The sequence below is a fragment of the Desmodus rotundus genome, chromosome 1 (assembly GCF_022682495.2).
Source record: "Desmodus rotundus isolate HL8 chromosome 1, HLdesRot8A.1, whole genome shotgun sequence".
NCBI lineage: Eukaryota > Metazoa > Chordata > Mammalia > Chiroptera > Phyllostomidae > Desmodus > Desmodus rotundus.
The window spans coordinates 190,472,422-190,491,346 of record NC_071387.1 but is presented as its reverse complement, the minus strand read 5'-3'; the positions used below and the strand labels follow the sequence as shown (position 1 = coordinate 190,491,346).

Genomic DNA, 18,925 nt, shown 5'->3' with positions numbered 1-18,925 from the left:
TACAGCCCAGATTTGGTGCCCTGAGACTTCTGGCTTTTCCCAAAACTAAAATCACCTTTGAAAGGGAAGAAATTTCAGACTATTGATGAGATTCAGGAAAATTCGATGGGGTAGCTGATGGTGATTGGGAAAACTGTGAAGTCCCAAAGTACCTACTTTGAAGGGTACTGAGGCATCATTACCCTATGTACAATGTATCTTGTATCTTGTATCTTCTTCAATAAATGTCTCTATTTTTCATATTCTATGGCTGTATACATTCTGGACAGACTGTGTGTGCGTGTGGTGTGTGTGTGTGTGTGTGCTATAAACATATTCCTGCTTATAATAGTTCTTAATCATTTTTATTACAAGGTACTTATATGTTTTTATTTTTATACAGTATAATATACAATTTTTATTATGTATTATACTATTTCACTTATGAAATGCTCCATTGAGATGGATCATAAGAGTAAACATAATGTTATAAAAGTTATATTAAAAGTTTCAGTTAATTCTAAGAAATAACAATGTGGAATGTGTTTCACTATAACAATCCTGTCTATTCCTAATAACCACATTTTGGTTTTTTAGTAGGTAATGTTCATTTGATTTTCTGGGTCATTACTTTGTGGGGCATTGAATGACAGACTGAGAATCAGGATGTTCTCTGCTATGGGATTGGAAGGCTTTGGGCCCTGGACCATAAAGAACAACAGACAGAGCATCTCAACCCGTTGTAAATACACATATAGGCAAATGCATGAGCTCACTTTGCACCTAAGAAAAAATAAGTTTCTCATTCTAGTGAGCTATTTACAAAAGCTGAATACTCATTAGGGGTTTTATTATCGAAAACCTCAGCAAACTTGAAATGTTTTATAAGGTTTTAATATTTAGAAAGTAGTTCTACTGCTCAGCCAGACACCAAAGAGAAAAGAAGCCAAGCTTCAATTCAGTGAAAGCTGTGACCGTGTTTGTAATAACTTTTGACAGAGAACTGCTCTTGGACAACTTCTGTTGTTACTGTTCATCTGCAGGCATGGCCACCAGCCTGGAACTGTAGACCAGTTGAAACACCCTGAAGTCAGCTGAAGTTTACATATACCTACATTATAATTTAGTGCACTAGGTGGATGAAAATGATCGGTCAAAATATCCTGATGAATTAAACTATTCATGTTCATGTGTTATCAGTAAGTCTTCATATGTGTGGATATATATCAACACACATATATACACATAGGTATGCTTGTATTTAATTATATATATAAATAATATGTAGTGTTAAATATACTATCTATGTATGTATATGTAATTTGGAATAAAATATCTTCATTTACTTTCCCAGTCTTCAAATGACAATAAAACATGTAATATTTGTTTGTGTTGATACACTTGGAATTATACATGTTGAATAAACATTACACTCTCCTGCATAGAGAAACTTATAACAAGAAAGCTCACACATCGTTCCAGGCTCCACGGAATGCCCATCAGTCAGGAAAAGTGTCTGACCAGGACCGCAAACACAGCGTCAGAAGGCAGTCAAGCTGAAGAAACATTGTTCACATTCATGCCATTTATCTTATGGTTTGGCGAAATCCTACTGTTTACATTACACACTCTTTTCAGGAAACAAAATTAGTGACGTTAGTCACTATCCTAGGATTTGGCCAATGTTTGCATGGTTGAAGTGATGTTTTGATGTGTTAAAATATTGATATTGAGTCCATTACCGCACTCCTATTCCTGCATTTAGACACCTGGATGATGGTGCAACATGGAAATTGAATGAAGATAGGTCAAAAAAGTTTTTTCTCTTAATATTTAGGAACACAGAATTTTAGTACCTTCCTGAACTCCAAAAAAGAATGAAGTCATAGAATAACTTGGCTTAAGGTTATTTTTAGTACCCTTTTATTTATAATGGTTATATAGTTCCAGAGGAGGAATATACTAGTGTGATTGATTGACTATTATCAGTGATTAATGAGTAACAATTAGAAAGTCTCAAATATGTAGAGCTGGCTGGAAAATGATTGATGGGAAAGAAGAGAACTACAGTAAAATTAAATGTGTTAATATTAAAGAGGGAAAAGATGGTATTTTGTAAGTTCTATTAATGATATATAAAAGCAATTACTAAGAGCAATATGATGAAGTTAAGAAACTAAAGTTTAACATAGAAGTTGGAGGTAACTCACTGATGGTGAATTACATTAGGATTCGGAGGAGTAACTAAAACAAAGGAAGAGAAGCCCCACTGACTGGGGAAGTTAAATTCCAGGAGAATAAGCACATCTAGCAGGGGCATAGTTGATAAAGAGTTTTGCATGAAAAGCATTTCAGTTGCTAAGCTCTGTGAGGCAGTGAATTAAGGGCATTATAAAAATAAGGGATCTCATAGTAAGAATTGCTTAAAGTAGAATTAAGGAAGTTATCAGTACATTTTCAATGTTATTGTAAACACAAAAGTGATACATGAATATGGCTTTTAATAATGAGGACATTATATTCCACTAAAAATATGTTCATCCTTAGTCATAAATTTGAATGTCACACTACCTTATGTATGTGCTAACTCGATTTTAAGCGGTGTACATCATACTTAAGAGGACTACTTGTAGAGTCCCAGTGCCTGCGTTCAAATCCCAATTATATATCACTACCAGGCTGTTGCCTTGTGCAAGTTAGCTACCTTTGCTGAGCCTTGAGTTCCCTTCTTGTGAACGGGAAACAATTATACCTCTCGGCGGTGTTGTGGTGATTAAATGAGTTAAAGTATGTTAATTGCTTAGGTCATAGATAGGTGGCTAACTATTCATATTTTTAAAATAATGTAGCATTTTCCATCCTTCAGATGTAAACCGTGTAAGAGCACCTTTCTATACTCTAAACACACCTAGATTTAAGATTAAGGGAGAGCTGTTAATCACCCACCATGTACTAGGAATTATGACAGGTACCCGAGATGCAAAGATGAATCAGATAATACTCCTTCTCTTAGGGAAAACTGAGGAGACATGAAACGTGGTTATAATACATGATGTTAAGTGCTGATGACGTAGGTTTATTTATCATTAAGTAAATGAAAGAGAGTCAGGGAAATCTTTGTGTGGGAGATTATTTTTAAGCATCCATCAAGCAGTATGTAGCAGATACTCAAGAAAATGAATGTGAATTAAGGGCTTTTTATCCAACGATTGATACATTGTCCTTCAAGAACAGAGATTACATGTAAGCAACTTTGAACATTAAATATGAGGAAACACAACCTTAGTCAATACATCATCGAACCAAAATAGCTGTGGGTAGTAAAGGAAAATGATAGCAAAACAAAACCAGAAACACCTAAAATACAACAGCAAAATAAAAAAAGATTAAAATAAAAGAATCACAACATAAATAAAAAGGAAAGTAAGACTTGATATTAATGCCTACCATGATGGAATCCAAACGAAAATTATAAAAAGATAAGAAAAACCTTACAATCAACAATGTGTTTACAAAAATGGTAAATATGCGGAATATTAAGACAGCAACAACATTTGCAAAACAATCTACAAATATGGTACACCAATACTGTTAAATACTAATGTTGTATTACAATATATGCAAGGAATTAATTATAGAACCAGACAAGTACTACGGTTATTTCAACCCATGACAAATAAAATGTTTTAAAAATGAAAATAACTCAATAGCAATTAATAGAAAGGTTGATATGTATTAATGTCTGTATTCTGAACATACATATCTTTTATTTCAACTTAACAACATTAAGCATACATAGTCTTCAAAAAACATATAAATACCCAGAATCCAAAATAGTACAGACAAAATGTTGTCCTCCAAATGCAATACAACTAAAAATTAATAAAATTGACCCAGAAAACAAAAACAAAAACAAAAATTTCCTCAACCTGAAAACTTAACCACAATAGCAATCTTTTCTTTAATACCATGAAAACTAAAGAATACATGTGCAACAAAATTGCACACTTTCTAGAAAAAAGATATATATGAAAATTATGAGATGCAAAATAAGTACTTCTGAAAGTGTATTCATAATCTGAAATATATTAAATATAGAAAATTAAATAATAAAATGAAATAAATATATCACTAAAATATTAAGAAAAATAAAGGGAGATAAAATAAAGACAAAAGGAGGTTAGAAATCAGAAATATAACATTAAATATAAAAACCTGATTTTTTGGAAAGAAAACAATACACTAAATAATAAAACAATAAATAAGCTTTAATCTTGTTAAGAAATGTGGAAGGAATAATAGGAAATAAATAGCTAGAAAAAAATGGAAAGTGTAACAATATTTTCTCAATTCTATACAAATAAATTTCATGTAGAGTATATTTTTGTCAAAGTTTCTAGAAAGCAATTTCAAAGAAATAGAAAATACCTATAAACAGCTTTCATATAAGAAAATTAGAAACCTGTGAAAGAACTACCTCTCCAAATACTTTAGACTCAATGATACACAAAGGAAATTCTATCAAACCTTAAGATTTGATAACATGATTCCCATGCTATTTAAGTCTTTCAGCACACTAAAAAAAAATCCACTGTGTTTTTATATGAAGCAAATAAATCTGTATTTGTTTCTAGGGCTCCTGTAACAAATTACAACAAACTGGGTGGTTTAAAACATTATCTCAGAGTTCTGAAGGTCAGGAGTTTGAAATCAAGCTAGGGGTTAGCTAGGATACAGTCCCTCCATAAACTCTAGGGGATAATACATTCCTTGCTTCTTCCAGCTTCTGCTGACCCCATGCATTCCTTGGTTTGTGGTCACATCACTTCAATCTCTGAAAGTGTTAGGACTGGAATTGATAATATAGACTTGCAGTTTTCAAAGAAAACAAATTTGTCATAGTTATGAAATGTTGTTAAATAGAAAAAACTATATTCATGTTATCAATTCCTACCCCTACACCAAATATCTTGGTCAGGCAAAATTTATAGAGTAAATAATGGGAAATATAAAATATAAATTAGACTTAGAATAATATAAAAATAATTATACTCCTAATCCAATCACTATCTACTATTGTAGTTATATTGTTTGTACAAAACAAAGAATCAACATACTTCATATTGTATACATAAACCTACATTCACTAAAAATAAATAAATGGATACAATTCCTTCTCACTTTTTCTAACTTGCAGTTCAGCACTGCTTATATTTTTCATAAATGAGGTTGTTAAAATATTTCCATGTGCATTAATTCGCCGGCTTCTATATTTCTTTCCCCACCTGAAATAATCCTCTTATTCCTTGGTGGCTCCAGATGGGTCTTCATCCATCCATCTGCCAGTCCTGGCAAACAAGTTCTGCAAAATTATTATTCCTGTCTTGAGGTAGTTAAATATATATCAGATAATCATAAACATAAAATCGTGTGTCCGTATTAACAGCCTGCTTCTTAGCAGTAGGTAGGTTAGTGCAAAGGCAAATGACACCTAAATTGCAGAGGGATCTGCTCAAAACCAGAAAAAGAGATGCTGTTAAGTTGGATACACAGCTTAATAACATCATGTGACAGGACAGAAGTGGCCAAAATTACCTCTGCAATTTCACTGAGAATTACAAAATTATGAATGCCAACACCAGTGAATAAGTGGAGATGCATGTTTTAAAATTCTGTTATCATGAGAAAGGAATGTTAACCATCCATAGTAAAATGAATTAATCCTATTTTTTCAGCTTTAAGTTCTCAAACACTCATGTTGAAAGAGAAGAACCTTAGTCATTATAAGGTCTACCAAATTCAGCAGGTTGATTCTATAAATCTTCAGCAAATGGTAAACTCGCCAAGGATGTTGCCTTCCAAGAGCAACAAGCCCAGATGGTGACGATCCATGCTCCTCTGAGCCAAGAAGGACAATACCATCCACCCAACTCCTGAGAGGCAGCAAGTTTGTACTATTGCTAGGCTAGGCTATTTAAATTTGAATACAATGTATGGAATTAAACAAAGAAAAATCCTCATGCACTAATATTAGAGAGAGAGGAGTCAAGAAAAGAAAAAGGCATGCCACCTACCAGTCCAACTAGGGATAATGCAGCTCCCAACCAGGATGGATGCTCTTTCCTTTGGCAGTTCATTTCTAGTTTAAGTTCCCTCAGCAGAAAATAGCTCCCAATTGCTGAGTGACAAACTATAGAATCAATTAACATTTCTTTAAAATATATACACTCAGAATACATGTTTATCATATGTAAATGCATATATAGTGTATATATGATCCACATTAGAGAATTTAAGTTGTCAAGATATTTAAACATTTTTATTTTGTTTTATAAAAATTTGTAAAATATTGTAGTGACTCAGTCTCATCTATGTCTCCATGACTTGAGAAGTTGTCTAGGTTTTAGATTCTTAATATAGAGTTTGAAAATTAAACAATTATTTTTCCTTCTATGCAATCACCAATCTCTGGGAAGGCCAATTATCCAAGGCAATTCAGAAGAGGTAAGGAAAATAAATGTCAGTAAGACTGATCTGTCTATTTATAAAATTCCATAAGGATAGTGTTTTTAATCAGCTTCTCCTTGGCCCTTAGGGTGAAGAAAAATATCTGAGTTCCTCCATAGGGAATAATCATTCTCTGATCTTGCCAAGAGAAAAGGCTTCAGGATCAAAGCAAGCTAGTGCAAAGTCAGTGGCAGAAATAAGGATTTAAAAAAATCTCTCATAGATATTAATAAGGAAGTTCAGCATCAGGGGATACTTCACCAGGTTGAAATTAAAAGGCTGGTCTCCAGATCATCTGCACTAATGTCACCATGGAGACTTTTGACACTGAGCTTGATTTTCTAAGCTCATAAATCTGAGCTCACTTGAGGTCACAGGGCCTATTGTGTCCATCATATTTAACACTTTCTAAGCATTCAATTCTCATCTGCAAGGTGTACTTCCTCTTAGAAACATTACCTAGCTGCTTACATGCACCTAGGTTTGTATCCTTGTTATTAATTTCCATAGTACACAGTCGTATGGCACTAAATACACAGTGCTGTAAATGTTGGTTTAGTACTTAATATTCTACGTGAGACCATAGATTCCTTGAGACAAACTGCCATGTTGGCCTCATTTATCATTATATGCTAAGTTAGATTTATAACTTTTGACATATATATTTTAATAAAAAAGTAAATATTGAACAGTTACCAAGGAAAGAAACACTAAAAAAGATTATATGAATAGTAAACTCTGAAAACTAAAACAATGATATAAACAGACAAAAGACTATAATTTAAAGAATAAAGTAGATTACACCAAAATATAATAATAAAAAGCAAATACATAAATGCATTACCAGTAAAGGATAAAATTACTTAAAAAGAATTAAAAAACAAAACTGTATAAATTTTCCATAAAATTCCAAGAGAATATCATTGCATTGAAAATTTTAAAAATTTATCAGATTTTGAAATATGATCAAAGTTTAAAATAAGCAAGGTAAAAATAAGATGATAGGTAAACATCAATGATATGAGATAAATTGTTTATAAGCAAAATGCAAAAAAATCTTCTTTAGCTTTAAAATGTAACAAACTAATAGCCGTTGTTTTTAAGTTGAATAATGCAGGTTGGCAAGGAGATAGAAAAAAAGTTATTTGAAGAGACTAAGAATGAGAGCCTCCCAAAAGCAGAATTTGTTTGCCTGCGGGTAATATTTTTATACCTAGTTATCATCATCTTCATGGCTGTAAAAAGTCACAATTGATTTTATTCTTGAGTTTCCATGATTTCTGTTTTATGTATTATTGTAAGCTAACTACATAATTTGGTTGTCAAAGAAAATAGATGGACTTAAATCTATGCATATTAGCTTGTTTACAGAATGAAAAATCATGCTGTTTGAAAGTGATCGTGACAGCAGTGATAACGCTGGACTGTTTTGTTTTCTTCCCTCACAGCCACTGAACTATGAGAAAAAGAAGTCCTACACCCTCAACATAGAAGGAGCAAATACACATCTTGATTTTCGCTTCTCTCACCTGGGCCCTTTTAAAGATGCTACCATGCTGAAGATCATTGTTGGCGATGTGGATGAACCTCCACTGTTCTCCATGCCTTCCTACGTCATGGAAGTCTATGAAAACGCCAAGGTTGGAACTGTGGTTGGCGCAGTTTTGGCACAAGATCCCGACAGCGCTAATAGTTTAGTGAGGTATGTATGGTATGCTTCAAAGTTTTGGACATATAAATATTTTGATGGCTTCATAGTATTTAAAAATGTATAAGATATATTTAAAATATGTTATTTCTAAGTCATTTTTCTATTAATGCAATTAAATTATAATACTGATTCTTTAACTGAGTAATTTAGCAGATGGGTTTCTGCCAAGTTAAGAATACATGTAGCTATCTCCATGACCACACAGAGTACTTTTTTCCATTTGACTGAATTGACTGGAGAAATTTGTAGAAATATTTCATCGCAAAGTAGAGAAGCTTCGGTCCCTTAGTGATATGAGATGTAAGTGCAGTACAAACAGGGAGGGTTTGGGAATGGTGCTTATCTTATTCCTGGTTCTGTCGCAATAGCTGTGCGCCTTTAGTAAACCATCCACCCTTACCTGTAAAAGAAGAAAACCGCTGCCTCTCGGCTGCCATGAGAAAGTGTGCAGCAATGTACTCGAAGTGCTGAGCGGAGTGGCCTTCACCTAGCGGCCACTCACTGAATGTCAGCATGTCCAACACTGCCGAGAACACGACTGGGAGACTAGACTGAAGACAGGAAGAGCAGTGGGGGGACTCTGGAGTCTTGACTGACTGGCCGTGTGACCTCGTACAGTCTTACACCCTTGGAATGCAAACTCCAAGTATATAAACAGGAAAATAACGCTGCATAAATATGTTGATAGAATTAAATTAGAGTGATATAAAGTATTTAGCACAATCAGTAAGTGTTCAGTAAATATTTTATTGTTAGTATGTCATGCAGTGACAACTCTTTTGAGAATAAAAATATTCCACACTATTAGTTTGTCATAAAGTATTTGATAAACATTGGTAAGACTTTCTTTTCAATATCAAAATGATAGTAATATACCTTTTATTTATTACTTTTTAAATTATTGCATTTTTCCATTATCATTTAGTCTCCTTATACCTCCCTCCCCCCAGCAGTCATCACACTGTTGCCCATGTCCATGAGCCCTTTTTCCTTTTTGCCCAATCCCTCCACCCCCGCTCCCCCTTAGTTGTCATCCTGCTATCTGTGAGTCTGCCTCTATTTTGCTTTTTGGTTCAGTTTGTTTATTAGATTCCACATATGAGTGAAATCATATGGTATTTATCTTTCCCTGACTGGCTTATTTCACTTAGTTCTCCAGGTCCATCCATGCTGCAGCAAAGGGTTAAACCTTATTCTTTTTTATGGCCAAGTAGTATTCCATTGTGTAAGTGTCCAATAGTTGTTTTATCCACTCACCCACTGATGGACAGTTGTGCTGCTCCCGTATCTTGGTGATTGTAAATAATGTTACAATGAACATAGGAGTGCTCATGTTCTTTTGAATTTGTGTTTTATGTTCCTTCAGATATATTCCCAGAAGTAGGATCGCTGGGTCAAAAAGATGATCCATTTTTAATTAAAAGAGGTGAAGTGGGAGGTACATTTAGTTTTAAAAGTAATATTTAAAGCACTTACCATATGTAGATATTACAATAGTCCTCATGATAAAGAAATTAACGCATGCACTCACAACAGCAGCAGCTTGAAGTCCAGTGGAGAGGTAAACTTTAAAAAAATTGCATTACTTGATAAGGGGGATAAAGATATACAGGTTTGCATGGTAAAGGTGTGCACAACATCTTCTAGAGAGAATGAGTTGAAGATTGAATTGAGGCTCAGAACCCAGGTTAAGGATGAGGCAGGTGAAAGAAAGAGAAAGAAGATGTAGTTCTTGTGCATAAAAAGAGCTTGGGTTACCTGTGTGAAAAGGGCAAGTGCTGAGACTGTAGAGAAAAGCTCCAGAGAGACCACGAAAAGGTTTTGTGCTGACACGTTTGAAATTTATCCTGGCAGCAAAAATGATTGCTGGAGAGAAGAAAGGACAGACAAGTATGAGCAATTATAATTAAAGCAATGATGGGAAGACTTGCAATTCAAAATAAGGAATAATGACGTTTTAAAATGATATGAAGGGTGGCATATATGGTCCAAAAGGGTAGGCCAAAGGAGGAAAAATTGAGATCAAGGACAAACATTTTTCACTGTTGCTCTATAGATGCCAGCATACCCCAAACACCCATTCTACACGGAACAGTGGTTCTCGCCCGAGAACAAAGTTTTCCCCTAGGAGACATTTGACAATGTCTGAAAGCAAGTTTGGTTGTCACAACTGGGGGAGGAATGTCAGTTACCATCACCTGTGGGTAAAGACCAGGGATAGTGCTCACAACAAAAACATATCTGGTCCAAAATGTCGATAGTGCTGAGGTTGAAAAACCCTGATAGATAGTAAACCAAATGGGCCGGTATATTGGTGAGACTGGAGTGCTAACTTCCTGTGGGAAATGCATACCCGTATGAATGTTTCACATGATGTGCCGTCATGTAATATTTCAACTTATGCATTTTACTTAATAAAATAAACTATTTACATGTATAATATACAAATAATTGCCTCAGTAATTGTTCCATGTTATTGAGAGCATTAATTGAACACCCATTATTTAAATGCATTTTCCTAATTGTTGGGATGCAAAGATGATTAGTGTATTGTTTCCAAATGCTAATACTGAGAAGCACAAATCCATTAGCATATGCATTATTCTTTCTCCTTTGTTTTGGTTTGACAACTAAAATAAATCCTTCTAAAGCTACCTTAAAATAATTAGTTAGATTCCATAGCTGCTGTTTCAGGGTATAATTTACATAATATTATTCTTGATTCCAATAAAAATGTGTCATTCACAGGGGCCTGTAGGTGCAAACATTGAATAAAAAACAGAAAACATTAACAAACACAAAAGAAGCCTTATACTTTCACCTTTCTCAGGGACCAAACATTTGTACTAATTAAGGAAAAGCACATTGAAAAGATGTATTTTGCAGTGCGCCATGAAATGCAATTAACTCCAAGTTTGCAGAATTGATAATGAAAGGGAGTTTTGAGTCTTACAGGCATTTGCGAAAAGCTTTCTGACTTCAGTCTTTTGTATTTCAATTTTCTAAATTATTACTAAGACTCTTCAGATTTCTAAGAGCATACTGTGCCTAGCTTTTGTCTCTTTCAACTCCAAACAAGAATGTGCAATTGGCAGCAATATAATCACCAGCATTTTAAAAAGTAAAATCAGAACCAGGCTATTTACCTGCAATGAAGAACCCTTGATTTCAACAGGCTGTGCTCACTTGCTGGCATGCTGCAAATGGAATTTGGAATCTCCCAAGTAGCTGCTGAGGGATGAACAATCTTATGCTGCACATTAAAAGCTAGAGAGTTTCTGGAAATGTCATCTTGTATCATGTGACCATAAAAATGAGTGACCATTCATGTCTTGCTATCTGTGAGCTAGAGGCTTTAGATGACATGCCAAAAATACCTTATAGGAACCCTAAAGAGTCTGTATTTTTAGTCCCATTCTACATATGAAGAAAGTAAGGCTCAAGAAGTTAATTTGGTCAAGTTTACATAGTGGTAAATAATTTAAATCCAGTTTTCCTTTACTCCAAAAACCTGTTTTTTCTGTTTTGTTTTGTTTTTTACTCTCATTCTTTTTTTTTTTAAGATTTCATTTATTTATTTTTAGAGAGAGGAGAAGGGAGGGAGAAAGTGAGGGAAAGAAACATCAATGTGTGGTTGCCTCTTGTGTGCCCCCTACTGGAGACCTGGCCCAAACCCAGGCATGTGCCCTAACTTGGGAATTGAACCGGCAACTGTTTGGTTCACAGTCCGGCACTCAATCCATTGAGGCACACCAACCAGAGCTGTTTGTTTGTTTTTAAAGCCACAATACCAGGCCTCTTATATATTTTAGCAACTACTACTAATATAATAATAACCATAAACAATTGCATTTATAGAAGTCCACTTCACAAAGTAGGCAACAGATGGATGTTTTGCAGGGTCAGAAAGCCATTTACTAATGCCAGGACCTGCATACATTTCATACACTGGAAAAAAAAGAAATGCTCAAAACAGTCGTCTCTTTTTATACTACAACATATGGTAGTAAATACAATACCAAGACATATAGGACTTGATATAGTCCAATACAAGGAAATTATTAGTGTCCTCAATTAACAATTTCTCACAGGATGCAGAGCTTTAGTGAGAATATATATATGCATATATATATTCTACCATAGTAACTTTCTTCCTCTCTGATATATAATCTGGATCTATCTATGCATTTGCTTATTATGAACATTTTAATATTTTCTTTGTATAATAACTTTAAAACAATTTAAGGGAAATAAATACTGTGCTTAATTGTCTCAAATGCTCAACATGATACCATTTGGGAAGCAATAGGCCATTTATATCTATGTTAACATAAGAAATAAAATTTTGATTAGAATTGGAAATATCTGTCAAATTAAAAAAAAACATTTTAAAATATCTTTTTAAAAGGGCTGCAAAGAATTAGAAGTGTTTAATCAGCCTATTTTGAGTTTAATTGCAGCCTCAGTGGGCAAATGTCCCTTGTATAATCACTGCATCCTCATTAGTATGTTTGTTTTTCTTATGCCTCTCTGAAATTTTCATCTAGCTCCTGATGAGATGGAGTTAGAAATACCACATTAAGGTGAATTTTATAACAACAAAATTAAGAGGTATTTAAGAATAATAACAAGGTTATATTGAAAAGTTGAAGAGTAAAAAGGGAAAAGTAATTATGGAGGTTTGAATGCAGAATTTAAACTTTAGAAAAGAAAAAAATATAACCAGAAACTGTGTCAAAATATATTCATGTTAATGGTGCCATTTGATATGGTTATTATTCTACAGATCAACTTTGCTTATAAAATTTTATCTTACTGAAATGAGGTATAGCTTAATTGGACACTTAAAATAGCAAGCTTAAATTCTCATATACCCTGATCAAAACTGTCACAGTCTTCTGATACAAAGGAGCCAACTCATTAGGGATGTTTAATACTAATCAAGTAAAGATAGGGAGAAAGCAGGCTCCTACTTAAAACCGGAAGTCTTTAGCTGTAACTTGTGTTTTATAATTGTATCACATCCCATACAGCCAAGTGAGCATGTTTACATTCAGAACTGCACTTCCGTCATGGGAACATGACTTTTGAGAATGGAGAGAAAGCTAAACATGCCTGAGACAAGCCTGTTTTTACATAGATGACGGACGGTATCTATAAACTGAGGGCAGAATGGCTGCAGGTCACGCAGCTACTGACTATAGAGACTGGTCACCATAAGATTATGGTCACTTTCCAGGTTTTAATAAAGATACAGAAAACCTCCATTTTTTTCCTATTTTTTGACTCAAATTATCTAACAGCCTAGCATATAGTGGTAACCTCCCCAAATTACAGGCCAGACCCCAGAAAGAGAACTTATTTTCTGGGCGGGCTGGTGTAATTTGCTCAGTTAGCCATAGAATGAATAGCCCACTTAGCAACATTCTATTAATCTATTGACTGGACACTAACACATCTTATGGTTTTCATGTAAATAATTCAAAGAAATAAAAAATGCTTAAAATGGCTTCATGGCATTTCTAGAACTCAGGATTATTAGAATATATGATATTTTAGTAACTTGGGAGCATAAATAAAGAGGAGGAAATGTCATTTCCTGTGCAGGGGTTGTACTTCTATTAGATCCTCTTGTTACTACATTGGATCATTTTTGTTCAGAAAATCAAAAAGGCTTTCCAAAATATTGATGTGCTCTGTGCACTGCCCATAGTATGAAGCCGGCTACACTATTTATCAAGTGACAAGATCCTTATGTTATTTGGGGGGGAGGGGAATTATATTCCAGATGAATGACTTGTGGGAAAAATTATATCTCAAAAATGAATGAAGAGAACCTTAAATTTTAAGTGCATCTGAGTTATACAGCAGGTATTATTTTTGTTGTTGTTAAAGATAAGGCCAAGCTGCTCAAGTATCCCCCAGGGTATATATTGATTAAGCTGGATCCCATCTATTAGTCAACATCAGTCAGACTTACAAAAACAGCTTTTTGGGAGGCGAATTCTCAAATAAATCTGCTTTACCACTCCCGTTCTGTGCCTGCAAGTGTCCAAGTGTGATAACTGAGAGAAATCTCCCATACTTTAAACCAACTGATGTTTCTCCAAGTAAGTCACTGTAAACATAGGTTTTCATTGCAGAAGTTTTCAATTAATGTCTTATGGCATAGTGGACAAACTATAATCAAAGTAATGAGAGCTTTTGAGGACTGACATTTTGTTATTAAAATGAAAAATAACTTTTTCAGTGCCCTTTGACATGGCTATTAATTTTCTTGAGTCCATGCCTGTATAATCAAAGAGAAATTGAGTGCCAAGTGATGAACTGGATAATTTGTTTAAAGTAGCTTCTCTTGAAGAAAATACTTGAGTAAAAATCACGACTGAGAGTGACTATTTGCTGTTGTCATAACTCCTTTTTCTATTTGTTGACCGTTATATTCCAATTTGAATATTAACCTTTTATCTTATTTCAATATAATACATTTCCTTTTCACTTTTTTCATTGAATTAATATGAACATAGTTATTCTCTGACCATCGATCATATTAGTTTACAAATACTTTATTTTCTTATTTTGCTTGTTTCCCTAACTAAATCTGTATCTAAATAATTCTCAGATTTTGCTGTTTCTTCTCTCTTCAATATTTTTCCTTCTTCACTCACTCAAAATAAATATTCCTTGAATGAATATATAAACCCTCAAATATTATCTACTTTTTTGAAAAGATTATAAATATTACATAATAGGCCTAGATCCTATTTTAATTTTTTGCACTAACGAGCTCCCTGATGTTGGATGACCTTCTCCATTCATCTGCCTGTTTTCTCCTCTGTAAAATGGGCTATAAATAGAGATCTCACACAGTTGCTTTGAGTATGTAATAAACTAATACTTAGAAAACACTTATAGTGCCATGCAGTCCATCGTAAGTGCTCTGTAATGTTAGCTTTTGTAAATAACTACTTCTGTATACATGTTCCTTCCCAGTCTCACACATCGCCCCTCTCTGGTCTGGATTAAGGAGGAAAGTAGAATATGAAGACTATCTTTAAACATCTTGTCCACTTGTACATACTCTACCTTTGATTTATACTGGTTTATTTTTGAAAGCTATGACTAGAATATAAAAATTTTTCAAAACTCTAATCTTTCACGTTTTATCATTAATCCCAATTTAGAACCTGTATCACCTAGGCAAGAGATTACTAGACATTGTATTTGCAAAATATCAAGTTCATATGCAATTTGCAATGCAAATGAAATGTGAATACATATCAAGTCATAAAGTATTAAGATGTTGTGTTTACTTTGGGAAGGTATGTAAAGAGAAATAATAGATGTTATTATGAAAATTATTTGGAAGTTACCTACTGAGAATATTGTTATCTATTTTTATTGTTTGATAAATAGCTAAATGGAGCTATGTTACTTAATTTTAAAGTAAGCATTAAATTTTTCTACATTTAATCTCCTAATACATTTTGAATTGTTTCTTTTTTCTTACATTTCTGTTTACCTTTTTCTGAGTTTTTATGTCTGTTTCTAGGCACAAACCCAAGGGTAGGTAAGCAGAAGTATTTAGTTCTCCTTGAGCTGAAATTCAGTTGCAGCTCCATGATCGAAACATTACTGATATGTTGTAGATTTTTCAATGGTGTTAGGTTGCAAAGAAAATTAAGAACTAAATAACATGAGTTTGAGGAGACATACCTAGCATTATAATTAGTTTTTAAAATATTTAAACATAGACTTTATTTTTAAATTCAAATAAAATGTTTATTATAAAAGCATTTAACCACTAATACCTGCATTTACATTAGAAAGCTTCATGTAAAATGTCTAAAAGGCATTTACCGTGATAAAAAATAAAAGAACTAGGCATTTTCATATTCTTAATTGAGCTTACAAACAGGAGAAACACCCTTTTTCTTTCAGACTGACAGTTCTGAAGTGATCAGATTTCTAAAACGAGGCATGTTGTTCCATATTTCATAGGGGTGTATTGATAGAAACAATCTGAGTTTTGCTAATAGTTGTTGCAGGAAACTTTAAGGTTGAACAATAAGTTTCCATTTCAGGTTCAACTTTCAAATCTAAAGTACCCCCAAATGGAAAGTTTCTGGAAGACTGGTTAATAGTAACTAGCTTTAGATAATAGAAGAGGGCCCAAAAGTAGGTTTACATTTGTGAGCACAGGATTTATTCTTATACCATTATTTATTTATTTATTATGTGCTATTTATTGTTATTACCAACCTACTTTTTCACAACCTTGTATAATAACCAGATTGCCAATGGATTACATTTTAAAGAATGCTATCCTTTTTTATTCAACAAAACTTCTCACACATTTTAAGCAGGTTAGCTCATTAGTTTAGCATTGGGCCTCTGTGTTAGAGATATTAGGAGAAAGATTTTTTGTGATACGAACTTAAGTCAAAGAAAAGTAAGTTAGTGTCAGTGTGCCTTGACCTTGAACGGGTTTTGGAAAGCCCGATGGCATATCTCCTTGCCAGCATTCCGTAGTGTCTGAATCGGTTGTTTCTTCTCTGAAACAAATTTGCTCTATACTTAAAATTCTTGTTTCCATTGCTTTTTCATGCTCAACTTCCTCCAAGTAACATGTAGTTGCTATTGGACAACCAGTGCACAGCAGTCAATTTCCTGTGTGGATCACACAGTTACAAGTGACATATTCTGTCCATTTTTACGTGTTATTTCACTAAATGAGCGCCTGGATTTTAGTGGGATGCTCTGCAGTCTCAATCTGCCTGGTAATTTTAATATCTTCTGCCAGGTGGTTACAAGGTTTCACACCTTAGCTATCTGTTCCATATATCTTGTTAACACATAATGCCTATGAGAGACATGGATTGTACTTCAATTATACTCCGTTCCAGGAAGTAAGATGACTTTTGTGGTATTGCCATCACCACAAGTGCCTTTTCAATATATTTACCCAAATTCTGAGATTTCCCCCATGCTAAAATGGAGAAGTATCTCTATTACTTTCAATAAAAATCCTTATATGTGTCCTCTGGAACCCAATTCTACTCACCTTTTCAGGTATTTTACTCTTTCAAAATGATTGTTTCCTTCAAATAAGTTAGTTTTTAATATTTTCCTTAACAGAAAAAAAATATTTGGTTGAACTCACTTCTCTGATGACATAAGGCATCATTTTTCGATCCCATTTCAGGTAACGATGTCCACCAAAGTGTCATGGCTTATGGGCTTCATGTGTTCATGTTCAATATACTCTTGAATTCACTGTAACAAAACTCCCATCCTTTCATATTTTTTGAGAATTTTCTTCTCAAGCTAAGGAATCATGCCCATCCCTTACTAACCTCACTCTCAACAGAGTTCACTGCAGCTGCCCTGCTTTCTTGTCCGCTCTGCCCTTCACTCTTCCAGCGTTTCTCCTCCTTGAGCTGTTTCTGTTTACTAGCACTAGAGACTCAGAAGTTTAGGTTCTGTAGTGTTCAAATCTTTCACCCCTTTCTTCTTGCAGTTCTCTCCCAAGTGGGACTATACTGTCCACGTTACCTTAAATTTAGGCTGATATATCTCAAATATATATTTTCTATTCAGAAAGCACATTTGAAATTCACACTCAAATCTAATTATCTGGTTTTTATTGCACATGCCTATCTAATTGATATCTAAGGCATAATGTGTCAAAATGATTGATTTCTCCCAAATTATTTTTCTCCCCAAAAGAGGTGTTTTTTTTCCATGTCTTTATCCAGCTCAGTAAATGGACTTATTAATACGTAGTAGATGAAACACACACAGACTGAGTTATTTGTAATGCCTACTCTTTACCATTGTCATTTCAACAAGAAGTTCCATGGGATGTATCTGATGTGTAGCATTATTTTGCACACTTGTTTCCATTTCCTTATTTTTCCCACCTTTGTCCAAAATGGTGTAATTTCTTTTCTGAATTGTTTTTGACATTTCAACAATCCAAAAAATAAAAGTAGTCACAGTGATTATTTCCAGAACATAAAATAGATTATTATTTTATTTGTTTAAAATTGTTCACATTGCTTTTTTTATTTTATTTTAATTAAACATTTTTTATTGTTCAATTACAGTTGTCTGCATTTTCTCAATGCATTGTTTTTTTAAAAAGATAAAACTCCTTACCATATGCCACAGGCTTTCTTGTACTACTGTCTGTCCATCAACCTCATTCACTCTTCTAGCTACATTGAAACACATATTTGTTTTTAAAGCAAGTTGGGCTTTCCCTTTAAGTTGGATCTTTGCACTTTGGTTTTCTATATTCAAATTTTCTTCCCTTGGCACTTTTCACATAATAGTTCACTTTTTTTTTCAGGTCTAGATCAAATGTTACTTAAGGTGAGACCAGTGAAAAGGGAAGTATGAGAGATTAAAGGAGAGAAGAACTCTTTCATCCTTAAATAGTCCTAAAAATGATTTGAAATGTTTCTAGAACATATGATTGTTTAGTATATTATTTATTCATATTTACATTAATTAACTTGTTGAGTAGTATAAAATTCACAAAACTCAGGGGTTAAAAAACATTATATATATATAGATAGATAGATATAGATATAGATATAGATATATCTCCAAAATGTATGCATCTGTGAGTTGGCTCAGTTGAGGATCGGCTGTACTAGGCTGGCGTTTGTTTGCTGGCTCTGTTTATCCCTAGTGCGTTCAGTCACGCATCTGCTGATTTAC

The 18,925-nt window shown here is 33.8% G+C and overlaps 1 protein-coding gene across 5 annotated transcripts in view; it reads left to right on the top strand.

Moving 5' to 3' along the window:
* LOC112321026 (cadherin-18) overlaps nt 1–18,925 on the top strand; it is a 591,686-nt gene that overhangs the window by 519,884 nt on the left and 52,877 nt on the right. For 4 of the 5 annotated variants that reach the window (XM_053914028.1, XM_053914024.2, XM_053914025.2 and 1 more), the window contains one exon: nt 7,935–8,188. In XM_053914028.1, the coding sequence (XP_053770003.1) occupies nt 7,935–8,188 (254 nt within the window). Of the gene's footprint in view, nt 1–6,456; nt 6,484–7,934; nt 8,189–18,925 lie in introns of those variants that run through there. The other variant, XM_053914030.1, reaches the window with a different exon arrangement.